This window comes from Gregarina niphandrodes, assembly GCF_000223845.1.
Source record: "Gregarina niphandrodes unplaced genomic scaffold scaffold00016, whole genome shotgun sequence".
Taxonomy (NCBI): domain Eukaryota; phylum Apicomplexa; class Conoidasida; order Eugregarinorida; family Gregarinidae; genus Gregarina; species Gregarina niphandrodes.
The window spans coordinates 49,325-61,107 of NW_011645785.1; the positions used below are offsets into that span (position 1 = coordinate 49,325).

At 55.8% G+C, this 11,783-nt stretch overlaps 3 protein-coding genes across 3 annotated transcripts; all 3 read left to right on the forward strand.

Annotated features, from left to right (window-relative positions):
* Window positions 1–224: 224 nt before the first annotated feature.
* On the forward strand, window positions 225–902 carry GNI_086180 (clathrin adaptor complex family protein; the record flags this gene model as incomplete). The annotated part of the gene is made up of 2 exons (XM_011132348.1): window positions 225–585; window positions 754–902. 2 exons carry the CDS (start codon window positions 225–227, stop codon window positions 900–902), a joined length of 510 nt encoding a protein of 169 aa, XP_011130650.1.
* Window positions 903–1,351: 449 nt separating this feature from the next.
* On the forward strand, window positions 1,352–4,628 carry GNI_086190 (putative histone deacetylase; the record flags this gene model as incomplete). The annotated part of the gene is made up of 2 exons (XM_011132349.1): window positions 1,352–3,168; window positions 3,263–4,628. The coding sequence occupies 2 exons, from the start codon at window positions 1,352–1,354 to the stop codon at window positions 4,626–4,628; spliced, it is 3,183 nt and encodes a 1,060-aa protein (XP_011130651.1).
* Window positions 4,629–5,196: 568 nt separating this feature from the next.
* GNI_086200 (hypothetical protein) lies at window positions 5,197–11,778 on the forward strand (the record flags this gene model as incomplete). Its single annotated transcript, XM_011132350.1, has 1 exon — window positions 5,197–11,778. The coding sequence occupies one exon, from the start codon at window positions 5,197–5,199 to the stop codon at window positions 11,776–11,778; it is 6,582 nt and encodes a 2,193-aa protein (XP_011130652.1).
* Between the last annotated feature and the right edge of the window lie 5 nt (window positions 11,779–11,783).

Genomic DNA, 11,783 nt, shown 5'->3' on the forward strand with positions numbered 1-11,783 from the left:
GGGGAGGGGGGGGCACAATCGCATACGGGGGGCACAATCGAATACGGGGGGCATAATCGCATGGTATGTGCCCTATCTGCCCAGTCCCTACTTGCCCAGTCCCTACTTGCCCAGTCCCTATCTGTTTGCTTTGTCTATGTGGTTGGTGTGTCCAGCCTGTCTTATATCATGCATCAAAGAGAGTCCCTTGGCTTGGTCGAAGTTTTTTCCGACAGAACTAACTAATGATAAATTATTTGCTGCTCATATCCCGACAGGGGAAAACCCGGTTCACTAGGTTCTGTGACGGGTCGGACCTTCACCGGCGGCAAGAGGTCATCAAACGAGTCACGACCGAGGTTACATCACGTCCACTCGGTGGTTGTCTCGTTATCGAGGCGCCGGACTTGGGCAAAGTCGTATACAAACGCTATGCATCACTTTACTTCGTATGCGGGATCGACGAAGACGAAAACGAGCTCTGTGCCCTGGAGATCATCCACAACCTCGTTGAGGTACTCGACCGCTACTTCAGCAACGTCTGCGAATTGGACCTGATCTTCCACTTCCACAAGGTACACATGATAGTCGACGAACTCCTAATCGGTAAGCAAGCAAACCCCCGTCCCGCACTAAATGTTTTCAACTCCGTCCTGTTCAACCAGCCCGGTCCTTCCCCGAATGTCTTCCCCCGAATGTCTTGCACTGCATGTCGCACAAGTCACACGCCGCAAGTCACACACTAGCATATTTGAGATCGCATCTTTTGGTCAGACGGCGAGTTGTGCGAGACGTCCAAGAAGGCTTGTTTACGACTTGTCTCGGCCCAGGATGTGATTATCGACGACGCAATTGTGAACGGCGGAACGGCGGGGATACTAGGCACGGACATTGGTGGCCAGCGCGGAGTTCGTTCGCTGTGACATTGGCGACCAGTTGGTTGGCTCTGACTAACTTCTTTCCAGCTTGGCTTAAGCCCGGCTTAAGCCCGGCTTAAGCCCGGCTTCAGTTATGGGCCCCGATGAGCTCCCTGCCTGCCGAACGGGCGGCCGCGATGTGGCTATTTTTGGGTGGGGTAAAAGTTGTGATGCAGACTGAAAATTCCTCTGGAGGAGAGGAGGCTGAAGTCGTGCCTCGACGGCGGCACAAACGGCGCCGAAGGCGCGAAGAGAGTCCGTTACGGCGGCGGTTGCCAATTTGGTGGAGTGGGAGCGAGAGTGTGTTTAAATTGCGCTACGTGACTCGTGCGATCGACCGTGGACGACACGATCACGTACGGGACTTCGTTCAGGCGGATCTCAGTAATCTCTATATCAATTGCCGTGACCGGGTGGGCCGCACGCCTTTCCATGCCGCACTTATCAATCAAGACATGCTAAGTCTTCTTCTCCTTATGACCGTACGAGCCGCCCCCGAAGAAGAAGTGCCAGCTATCGAAGTTGCAGACGCCGAACCTCATCTAGCTGAACCTCATCTAGTTGAACCTCATCTAGTTGAACCTCACCTAGTTGAACCTCACCTAGTTGAACCTGTTGAACCTCACCCGGTTGACCCTCACTCGGTTGAACCCCGAGATGACGTCGCCATGGCCGGCACCGACCCGCTCGGAAACGCAAACGAAGACACGCACGCATACCCGAATCCAAACGGAAGCGTATCCTTCAGCGCACAGCCCGCGGTAGAGGCCAAGGCGACAGCCCTGGGTGCCGCGCCACTGGCGGTGCAATTCGACTCGGACGGTCTGGTGGAGGTGGCCTACATGCACGCCGGTATGACCTTCCAGTCGCTGCCGGGTTTACACCTGGGCTTATGTCAAGCCTCATCCCTTAACATGCTCCACTGCTACGGCCTCCTGCTTCGTGACCGCGTCAATCTCGCACTGGACCCTGAACTGGCCTTTATCGTGGATCATGTCGACCGCGTGGCCGCCCAGCAACTCGCACCCGAGGGTTATTCTTCTGGGGGTGGACCCGTGGGTGGTCCTCCCGGAGCGGCAAAAAGTCCGCGAGGGTTACCGGAGTACATTGCGTATGAAGTAACCACTGGACGGCTGTGTGTTAATCCAGCCGTATTTGGACACGTCGATCCCAATGTGCGGGATGTCGAGGGGTACTCATTGTTGGAGAGGGCGGCGATGCGTGGCGACTTGTCGCTTTCTCGTCTCTTGGTCGCCTCGGGCGCGGTTTTGGGTGAGGCGTTACCGAACGCGGTTTATTCCCAAGATTTCCGCACCGTGCTCTGGCTGTTAGATGCCTACGCACGGCGAGCGTTGTTGGATCGCACATTGCTGCTGCGTTGTTTCAAGGCCGCGATCAAAGCGCTTGCGTGGCATTGCGTGCCTGAGTTACTCTCCCGTTGCGAATTGAGCACTCACGAATTTGAGACTCTCGCTGACTACGCCGACGACTTGGGCGTCAGCAGCGAGTGGGTCATGCTCGTTGACCGCAGCATCGATGCAGAGACGGATGTAGAAGGTGAAGGAGTAGGAGCACACATTGATGGGGATTCACACACAGATGGGGAAGCACACGCAGATGCAGCTGCGCACACGGAAGAACACCAGCACCATCGCCTCAGCGACGAAGGCCGTCTTGCCTGCGGCATTTTCACCCATCGGGGCTGTCTGGAACACTTGGCGATGGAGCCTTGTGACTTTCCCACCATGTTCAAACTGACAACGGAGAACGTGGAGAACCCACACCGACTAGAGGTTCTGCTGCACCCTAGTCAAGGCATCTTGCGGCTACCCAAGTTCCGTTCGAGTTACTTTCACTGGGCGATGGAAGAGGAGACACTCGCATGTTGGGCAGATATCGCGCGTGTCCATGACCACACCTACATCGAATGGCTGCGTTCCATCTGTCTTGGCGCGCCTGCGTTCCTCCGCGAAACAGAGACCGGACTGGGTCTCGAAACCGCCGACCCAGAAACTAAGCTCGACGCCGACACCAAGGTAACTCAGGGAAGCTTTGCAGCCGCTCTCGCCGCTGCACAGTGCGTTATCAGCGCCGTCAAGGCCGTCTGTAGCGGCCAACACCGCAACGCCTTTTGTGCCATACGTCCACCCGGACATCATGTCGGTACTTTCGGCGCCTGCCAAGACGCCTCTGGCCAACCCATCGACAAATCCATCGGCAGCCAAGGCTTCTGCCTCTTCAACAATGTCGCCATCGGTGCCGCGTGGGCTCGGTAAGACCCCACACGCCGAACACTGTGGCCGGCACAACCCGCAGGGTGTGACAAACCCGCACAGTGTGACAAACCCGCACCGTCGTGTCTGTAGGTACAATTTGCATGAAAAGGGTATTCGACGGATAGCGATTGTTGATTTTGACGTGCATCACGGTAACGGGACTGAGTGTATAGTCCGCAACTTGGCTCCTCGGGAGAGGGTGCTGAGTTCAGAAATAAGTTGCGGCATGAGCGTGGAGTTCCGGGTGCCGATGAACTTTGCCTGGCGCGACCCCGCTTCGGATAACGAGGACGTAATGTTTCTTTCCATCCATGGTTACGACGGGAAGTTTTACCCGGGCATGGGTGGTGAGGCTGTGGTCGGAGAGGCTGTGGCCGGAGAGGCTGTGGCCGGAGAGGCTGTGGCCGGAGGGGGTCAGGTGTATAACGTACCAGTGACATCGGGTACGACGAGTGGGGAGTACAAACGACTATTCGATACTCGTGTGATTGCACCGTTGATTGAGTTCCGTCCTGATTTGATATTAGTCAGCGCCGGGTTCGACGCACATGTGCTGGACCCGGTCGGAACGGGGCAGTATGGGCAGTTAACGGAACACGACTTTCGCTACATGACCGAAAGACTGCAGAGCGCTGCCAACTACTGTTGCGAGGGCCGCCTCGTCAGCGTTCTAGAAGGAGGCTACAACACACAACTTGGTATGAACAGCCCCTTCGCGCGCTCCGTTGCTGTCCATCTCGAAGCTCTCGGCTCCACCTTCGGCAACCCCAGACAGCCCGCCGACCAGCCACGGCCCGGAGGAGAAGACGACGACTCCCGAGATCTTGACGACTCTCGAGATCTCGACGACTCCAGGGATACCGACCCCAGGGATGATGACGTTAGACACGATGACGACCATCCACGAAATAACGACCGAGAAGGAGGCCACGTTGAGAACCACATCGGGGATCACCTCGGGGACCACCTCCAGGACCATTTCGGGGAAGACCCTGGGGACCACTCCAGAGACGACCTAAGGTACGACCCCAGGGACGACTTGCGGGACGAATTGAGGGAGGGGTTGAGGGACGACTTGGGGGACACCGACGTGCGGATAAATGACTTGCGGACAAGTGACTTACGGGCCAATGATTCGCCCAGTGACTCACGGGCGGGAGCGCCTGGGGGCACGCACGGCGACCGGCGTGAAGGTGATGCTGCTCACCGGGGGGCTGACCGCCGTTTGTCAACGGCTAGTCGGGACGACCTGATGCAGCCGGCCGAGCGGCCATCGCGACCGGAGTCGTTGATGGCAACCGAGGAGCGTCACGGGCAGCCAATGCAGGGAACCTCTTCGTCCGTAGTGACGGATCCTTCCGACCTGATCGAACCCGAAGAACAGAATAGCGTTGTAATTGTGGCAGAGGACGAGTCCGTCAGAGAGGAGGACACACCCATGATGGCAGAGCGGTGAGGGATGCCACACCGAACAGTACAGCTATGAGCCGTGCCGCAACCGCGATTTTGGGACGCCGGTCGTGGCGGCTAAGGTCAGGCTCCCAAGTAGTCAACTCCGAGGCCAATTCCGAAGAGGTCAGATCAACGGCGTAGATCCTAGGGGACCAACCATACAGGCCACCAGGCGGTCCGCTTTAGAGGCGGTCCGCTTCAGAGGCGGTCCGCTTCAGAGGCGGACCGCTTCAGAGGCGGTCCGCTTCAGAGGCGGACCGCTTCAGAGGCGGTCAGATCAATGGGGAATGGGGAAGTCAGCTCCAAAGGGGAGCTCCAAAGGGGGAGTCCGTACCAAACAGGGATCAGCTCCGAAGGGGGGAGCTTTAAGGGAGTCAGTTCGGAGAGAGCCAACTCCAAAGGAGTTCTGAGTTAGCAAGAGGGGAAACTGAGGGGGGGGATGTTAGGAAACGGAGGGAGAGCAGGCTTTAAACAGTTCCTGTTTAATCTTGGCGTTCTGAGTGGTGCTCACTGTTGTTGATCGTCGACCCTTTCAAGCAGCTGGTGCTCGCGGTTGACTTTTTTTGATTAGAATGTATCCGCCGGATGAGATGTTGAAGGGGGCTGATTTGGACAGGTTTGGTATGGCGGTCATGCTTGAGGGTAAATTGACTCATGATGAGAAAGCCACAGACGACACTTACGGCGCGGCTGGTTTGCATGACGACCTCGTGGTGACCTACATGAAGGCCTCGAGGTTGACCAGAGTGGAGTCGAACACGGACGACAACGACTTACTGCCCACCAGCGTCCCTGCTAGCGCTTCCGGTGGCCTTCTAGACCAACCCCAGGACGAAGTCCTGAGGCACACTGAACCTCTTCATCCCACAGTCGATGAATCCTTCCCCTCCTCTCAAAAATTGTCGGAACCGATTGCGATCCAAACCGCTAGGGCCCAATCCATCGCGGCTCAAGCAACGTCGGACCAGCCCACTGAGCACCAACCCACTGCGGACCAACCTGCAGTGAGTGTGGTTAATTCTAGTCCGGACATGGAGCTAGAATTACCGCCTGCACTGAATTTACCACCTACCTTTAGTCTACCACCTGCCATTGACCTCTCATCTGTCATTGATCTACCGTCTGCCGTTGATATGCCGGCTGGCTCGATTGTTTCGGTACTACCTGCAAACGGTATTCTGGAATTACCGGCACCGTTTCAGTCGGACTCCTGCGAGGTTCCGCAGAACTCTGCCGCTCCTGCAATGCATTCTCGGCAAGCCGTGAACAACGCCGCAATCGAGGAGGATCCAGCCGTAGAGGCGGAAAGTGGTCGACCCCTTCCAACTGATGTCGCTGGAAGCTCAAAGGGTGTTGCAAGCAGTACCAGTGTGGTGTACATGTGCAGTGCTGTTGAGGACACGGTACCACAGGGACAGCCTTGTGAGGAGTTATCCAAGGATCTTGCCCCAGGTGCAATCAGTCCGCTGCCTGGTCATAATTCCGGTCAGGAGCGTGTACCGAGTCAAGAGCCTATGACCGAGGACGTTGTTACCTGTGTACATGTTCCAAAAGTGCCCGTGGTAGAAGTGCCCGTGGCGGAAGTGCCCGTGGTGGAAGTGCCCGTGGTGGAAGTGCCCGTGGTGGAAGTGCCCGTGGTGGAACTGCCCGTGGCGGAAGTGCCTGTGGTGGAAGTGCCCGTGGTGGAAGTGCCCGTGGTGCAAATGCCCGTGGTGGAAGTGCCCGTGGCGGAAGTGTCCGTGGCGGAAGTGCCCGTGGCGGAAGTGCCAGTCGTGGAGCTAGATGGCGTAGTGCAGGAGACTTTTTTGTTAGCCGCGGGCCCAAGTGGCAAGGGCGGTGCTGAGATTGAGAAAGGTGTTAGGATAGCGGACAGTCCTGAGATCGTGGATGGTTGTGAGAAAGCGGATGGTGGTGACATTAAGAAAGGTCCTGAAATTGCAGACGGTGTTGAGATTGGTCTTGAGACCGAGGGTCGTGAGACCGAGGGTCGTGAGGCCGAGGGTCGTGAGACCGAGGGTCGTGAGACCGATGGTCGTGAGACCGATGGTCGTGAGATTGATGGGCATGGCTTGGACACGGTGGCTGGAGATGTGGCAGGCGGAGAGACACCGTTGGTTGGGGGTGGGGAGGAGGACCCGGAGTCGGTGACGCCGTTTCCGGTGGCGAGACCGTTGGCAAGTGACGTGGATGCGACGCCTAGTTCGTCGGAGGGCGGTGAAAGCAGCGCGGATCAGAAGGCTGCGGCGGCCTTGAGTTCATTGAACGTGTTGAAGGGGCATGTGGGCAAGTTTTGCGCAGAGGCTACGCGCATTTTGCGTCGACGACTGAACCGGAACACGGAGGAAGAGAAGCATGCGTTGGGTTTGGTGAAGGAACTACAGCAGGCCATGGAAAAGCCGGCTGCCGTTGTCTTCGGTGGGGGTTCGGAAGGTCGCAGCCGTGGCGGCGTCCCGTTGCCTTTAATAGGTTCGTTGACATGGGACATTGTGGTGACATTAAAGCGACATGGGTCGGCTGAGCAGCTAGCTCGGGTTTTGTACGACCTGATTTCTTCGGTTGCGGCACATGTAGACTGTCCGGAGTTGGTTAAGTTGACGTTGCCGATCCTGGTGGGTGCAAGTGTTCGTGACCGCAAGTATTTGAAGTGCATGATGACGCTCATGCACGGCCTCTATCAAACAGAAAACGTTCGCGAACTATACCAGTGTGAAAGCGCCCTGTATGAGGTCCTGCTCACCCTTGCTACCACTCTCGACGATAGCCAGATGAACGAAATCGCCTACGCCTGTTTCCGTTGCAGCTGTAACCTCCTCGCGCGCGAGCACACGTGTGTATGTCCCAAAAGCACGCCGGCCGACCAGACTGCAGAACGCAGCCCCTCCAGTCCACCCCTCTCGACCCCTCCTGAAGATACCGACGCCGGATTTTCGGCTGCCGGCTCCATTCCGCAGATTCTGCCCGCAGACATGGCTCTCGTGGATGACGACGGCCAGGGGAACGAAAGCTGCGGCACACACGCCTGGATCGCCCGATTGAACCGGTTACTGGACGAGGTAAGGAGTGCTGTGGCGGACAAGGTATCGCCCGACTACAACTACCCTCAGGAGCAGTTTGTGCAGGAACTGTTGCAGCATAAGAAGGAACGTGTGGACGGGGCCAGAGTGCTCTGTGCAACTGACTGCATTCTGGAGTTTGTCGACACACTGGATCAGGGGCCCGCTACTACGCAATGGCTGCTGCAGACCGGTTACCCCTGTATTGCGGGTTGTCTGGAACTCCTCCTGCACATCAAGGTACCACTGCCGCTGTACTTTAGACTCACCGCATTGGGACTGAAAATGGGCTTGGTCAACAACCAACTCCAAGCGAGACAGATCTCCAGGTTCGCGAATAATCCCTTCGTAAATAACCTGTTCGTAAGCAACTCGTTCGGTGCCGACTACACGCAGTCCGTCGTTGCTCTGTCCGTTCTGGCGGCTAGCGAGAACCCTCGCCGACAAATCGGGGCCCTGGTGGCCGTTTTGCAATTCCTCGCGCAACCGAATATCTTACTCCAAACCTTCTGCGAACCGACTACGGACCCGGCCGTGGCCATGGCGACCTTGAGGGCTCTCGTCTCGGTCACTCGGAGCCTCAGAGACCTCGACTTCCCTGCGCTGCTAAGCAAGGCGAAAGCACCCCAAGGCACTACCTACTACCACTCCAACGTGTCTGCAGACTTCTTGCTGCCACCCACCATGTCTCGAAACTCCCCGACAATCGATACGCGAAGAACGCTACACGAAACGGAGCATGGAAGGGAACAAGAAGGGGAACATGGAAGGGAACCGCATGGACCAGAGCGGAGCACTGAACATGGGACGGAGGACCCTGCTCGAGTAGAAGGCAGTGTGCGGGGTGAAGGTTCTGCCCGAGCAGGCAATGATTGTTGTCTATTGGCATTGACAAAGAGTAACTATGCTAAGAGGTTTAATGCTTACATGATTCGAAATCCGATGAGCAGCATGGACCAAGCAGTCTTGGCTATGTGGGGTTTAACGGACCACGAGGAGCTGGTTGGTTTAACGCTCGTAGACTTGGCTGTGGAAATGTTTTTCAGTGTTTGTCGAATGGTGCAGCTGTCCAGAGGTTTGCGGCAAGCTACCGGCTTTGCTTCCGATTCTGTGGAGAGGTTGATCGAGGAAGGTGTTCTGCTCGGTTTCCGATTATTGGATAGTCTTGTTCCGGGAGATTTGAGGGACCAAGTTGTGTGCGGTCTGAGTGTAATTTGTGCAGGTGTATCGGACTTGGGTCACGTATTTGATTCGGGAGTTATTAGGCCGAACCGTCGAGAGTATGGTGCTTTGGTTGTACGTATTCTGGTTCAGTGTTCGCCAGAGCTGGCAGGTTCGAGTATCTTTCCGTGGCTATTAACAGACGTGGACACGGACACGGTTATTCAGAACATTTCAGCGAAAAAGACGGGTGATTTAAGGATGTTGTTGACTACTAACTGGGAACTAAAAGTATGTGACCAGCCGTTGGTAGGGGATGAACTGATATCGGGGTCGCGCAGTCGGCAGGTGGTACCACTCCTTATTCGAGAAGACTTGCCTGCGTTAGAGAGCGGAACACCTGTCTGGGGGATGGAGGACCCAGCGTTGTGTGTTACGATTGCCTTCGTGCGATGGATCAAGGGGGGACCCTACTCCGCTCTCGTGAGCGTTCTGCTAGCGGCCTTTACAGTGGACTTGGAGGAAGGCCAGTTGGTGGAAACCCCCTTGTCTGAACCAAACAAATTGCGCATTATTGAAGGCGCGGCGAGGAGTATGTTAGTGCACCCCAATCACGAGGAAGGTGTGGCCCTGATCCAGCTCGTGGCGTACCTGTGCCGGGACGAACCTGATGCTGTAGCTCTCCTCATCGACCTTGTGTCGGACGCCATCTGCAACGTGATCCAGGACTCGGTTTTGGCCATGGACTGTGTCAGTGTACTCATCGCCATAGCACGCCAAACTGGCACTCGAGACCCCGCGATTCGTCTGGTGGAACAATACTGTCGATCACACTTGATTCGGCCGTCCATGTCTACTGCCTATGCCGTCAGAGATCTCCTGAGTTTGACGGACCACTCCGAACAAGACCACCCAACGGGTGGGAGAGAAAACGAAGCCCGAACGGGTGAAGGCGGAATCAACCCCCTCAAAGCAATAAACATTGCCTGGCAAATTACTGAGAATCTAACGGAGCGCGACTACCCGGTTACGTTCCCGGTCGCCGGCGTCACAGTCGAGTTGTGTGACTGTACCGAATACCAGTTGGTTTTGATTTCACACGACCGCTGTCTGCCTAACAAGGGACTTCCCTGGCCGGTGGACTGTCGTCTGACGGCCTGCCGAGCCTGTCCAGACGTGCTAGCCGTCGTTGCCGACGGCTTGGTTTCCATTTGTATGAATGAGTCCGCAGTAGTCCGACTTAGCGGACTCAAGACGTTCAGTGCGCTCCTCGGGACGTCCCCCAGCGCGGTGCTGTACGCTAGTTACTACTCCTCCATCCTCGAACGGTGTAGAGAAGACCTCTATAGTGCACTTGCCGCTGCTCTCGTCCCGCTCTCCGTTTCGGCGTTCCCGAAAATCGTTAACCCGGTGGAAGAAATTTTGGAGTACGCAATCGACAATGCTCCCACTGCGCTGCAAAAACAAGCCCTTGAGATCGGAGTTCTCTATGGACGCGACCTTTGCGGACGTTACTACGGAGACGTGCTCCAGGTGCTGGAAGTGGCGGTCAACGGCGACAAGTCCGTGCCCGAAATCGAATTAAAACGATTCCTTGAACTCGTGCTCAAACAAAAGGTCCGTGCCCTTACCAAATGCTTGCTATGGCTAATTAAACTCAGCAGCATCACTGTTGATCCAGCGGATGGTAACCGTCAGACGGATAGTATTCAGCTAATACAAATGTTTGCAAGCTATATGAACCTGTTAGGCGACAAGAAAAAGGAGTTCGAAGCGGTGATCGAGGCCTCCCCGGCACTGTTAAAGACGGAGATCTGGTTGGCGGGGTGTGAGTTACTAGATTTGTGTCTAGCGGATACGATTGCAGATACTTTATTAAAGTTGGGCAACGAGTTGACAGGTGATGTCTCGAGTCCGGATGTTAGTGACGGTGTGATCGTCGTGAAGCCATTGGCACCACCGAGTAACCCGATTTCTGCTAAGATGGTCGCCTTTACGTTTGCCTTATCCCTTATTTTGTTAGACGTCGACCCGTCGGAGATTTTGATCTCAACGTTCATTAACATAAAACTGCCGACGATCCACGAACTCTCTACCTTGTATGCACAATGTTTACCGGTAAATCAGATCTTACAAGACTTGCCTGCTCCACAGGGCATCTGTGACGAACTGTTGGCAGTGACCCAATACCCTGATGCCGGCAAATTACTCACTGAAAACATCAGCACCACTCCCGACGACCTGGATAGCTTCATCCACCTCGAAGGATTGCGTGGCTTGTCCATGCTCCGCTCACGAAATCTCATGTCTCACCCGCTACTCGCCCTCCTTTCCTTCCTTACTAGCACCAGATGGCACGCAATACTCGAAACCACTCCTCCGCTTGCTGCGGCCGTCAGCGCCCTCTATACCAAGTGGCTAGCCACCCACCGCAACTGGAACGTCCTCATCAACGTCGTCGTCTTCCAAGCTGTCATCGCCAGCTACTTCAGAAAACAAACAGTCTACTCCAACCAAATCGACGACCGTGAACCAAACACGAACCCACGACACCAAATGCAGGAGGTCCAGTGGTCAGACGATGTCGTCACCAACTTGATGAAGGCCCATAGTGCTTTGACGGACAAGCTAAACCTCGTCTCCTACCACGAACGCTGCCGACAATTCGCCGCCTTGGTTGAACTCAACACTGTCAGGAACTTGGTCGTTGCCGCTCGGAAACTGCTAGCAAATAACTACGCTCTATCTGGACACAAACTCCTTCATTACACTTGGGAAGTCTGCGAAGCACGAATCCAGAAGGCACCGCATGTTCGACCCTGGTATCGACTGCTAGCTCTATACATTATTCCGACGTGCCTAAACCAAGATTGCACACATCCGCTAGCCAACAATATAGTAAGTCCCTCTGCTGGCGGTAGTCCCTCTGCTGGCGGTTAACCCCC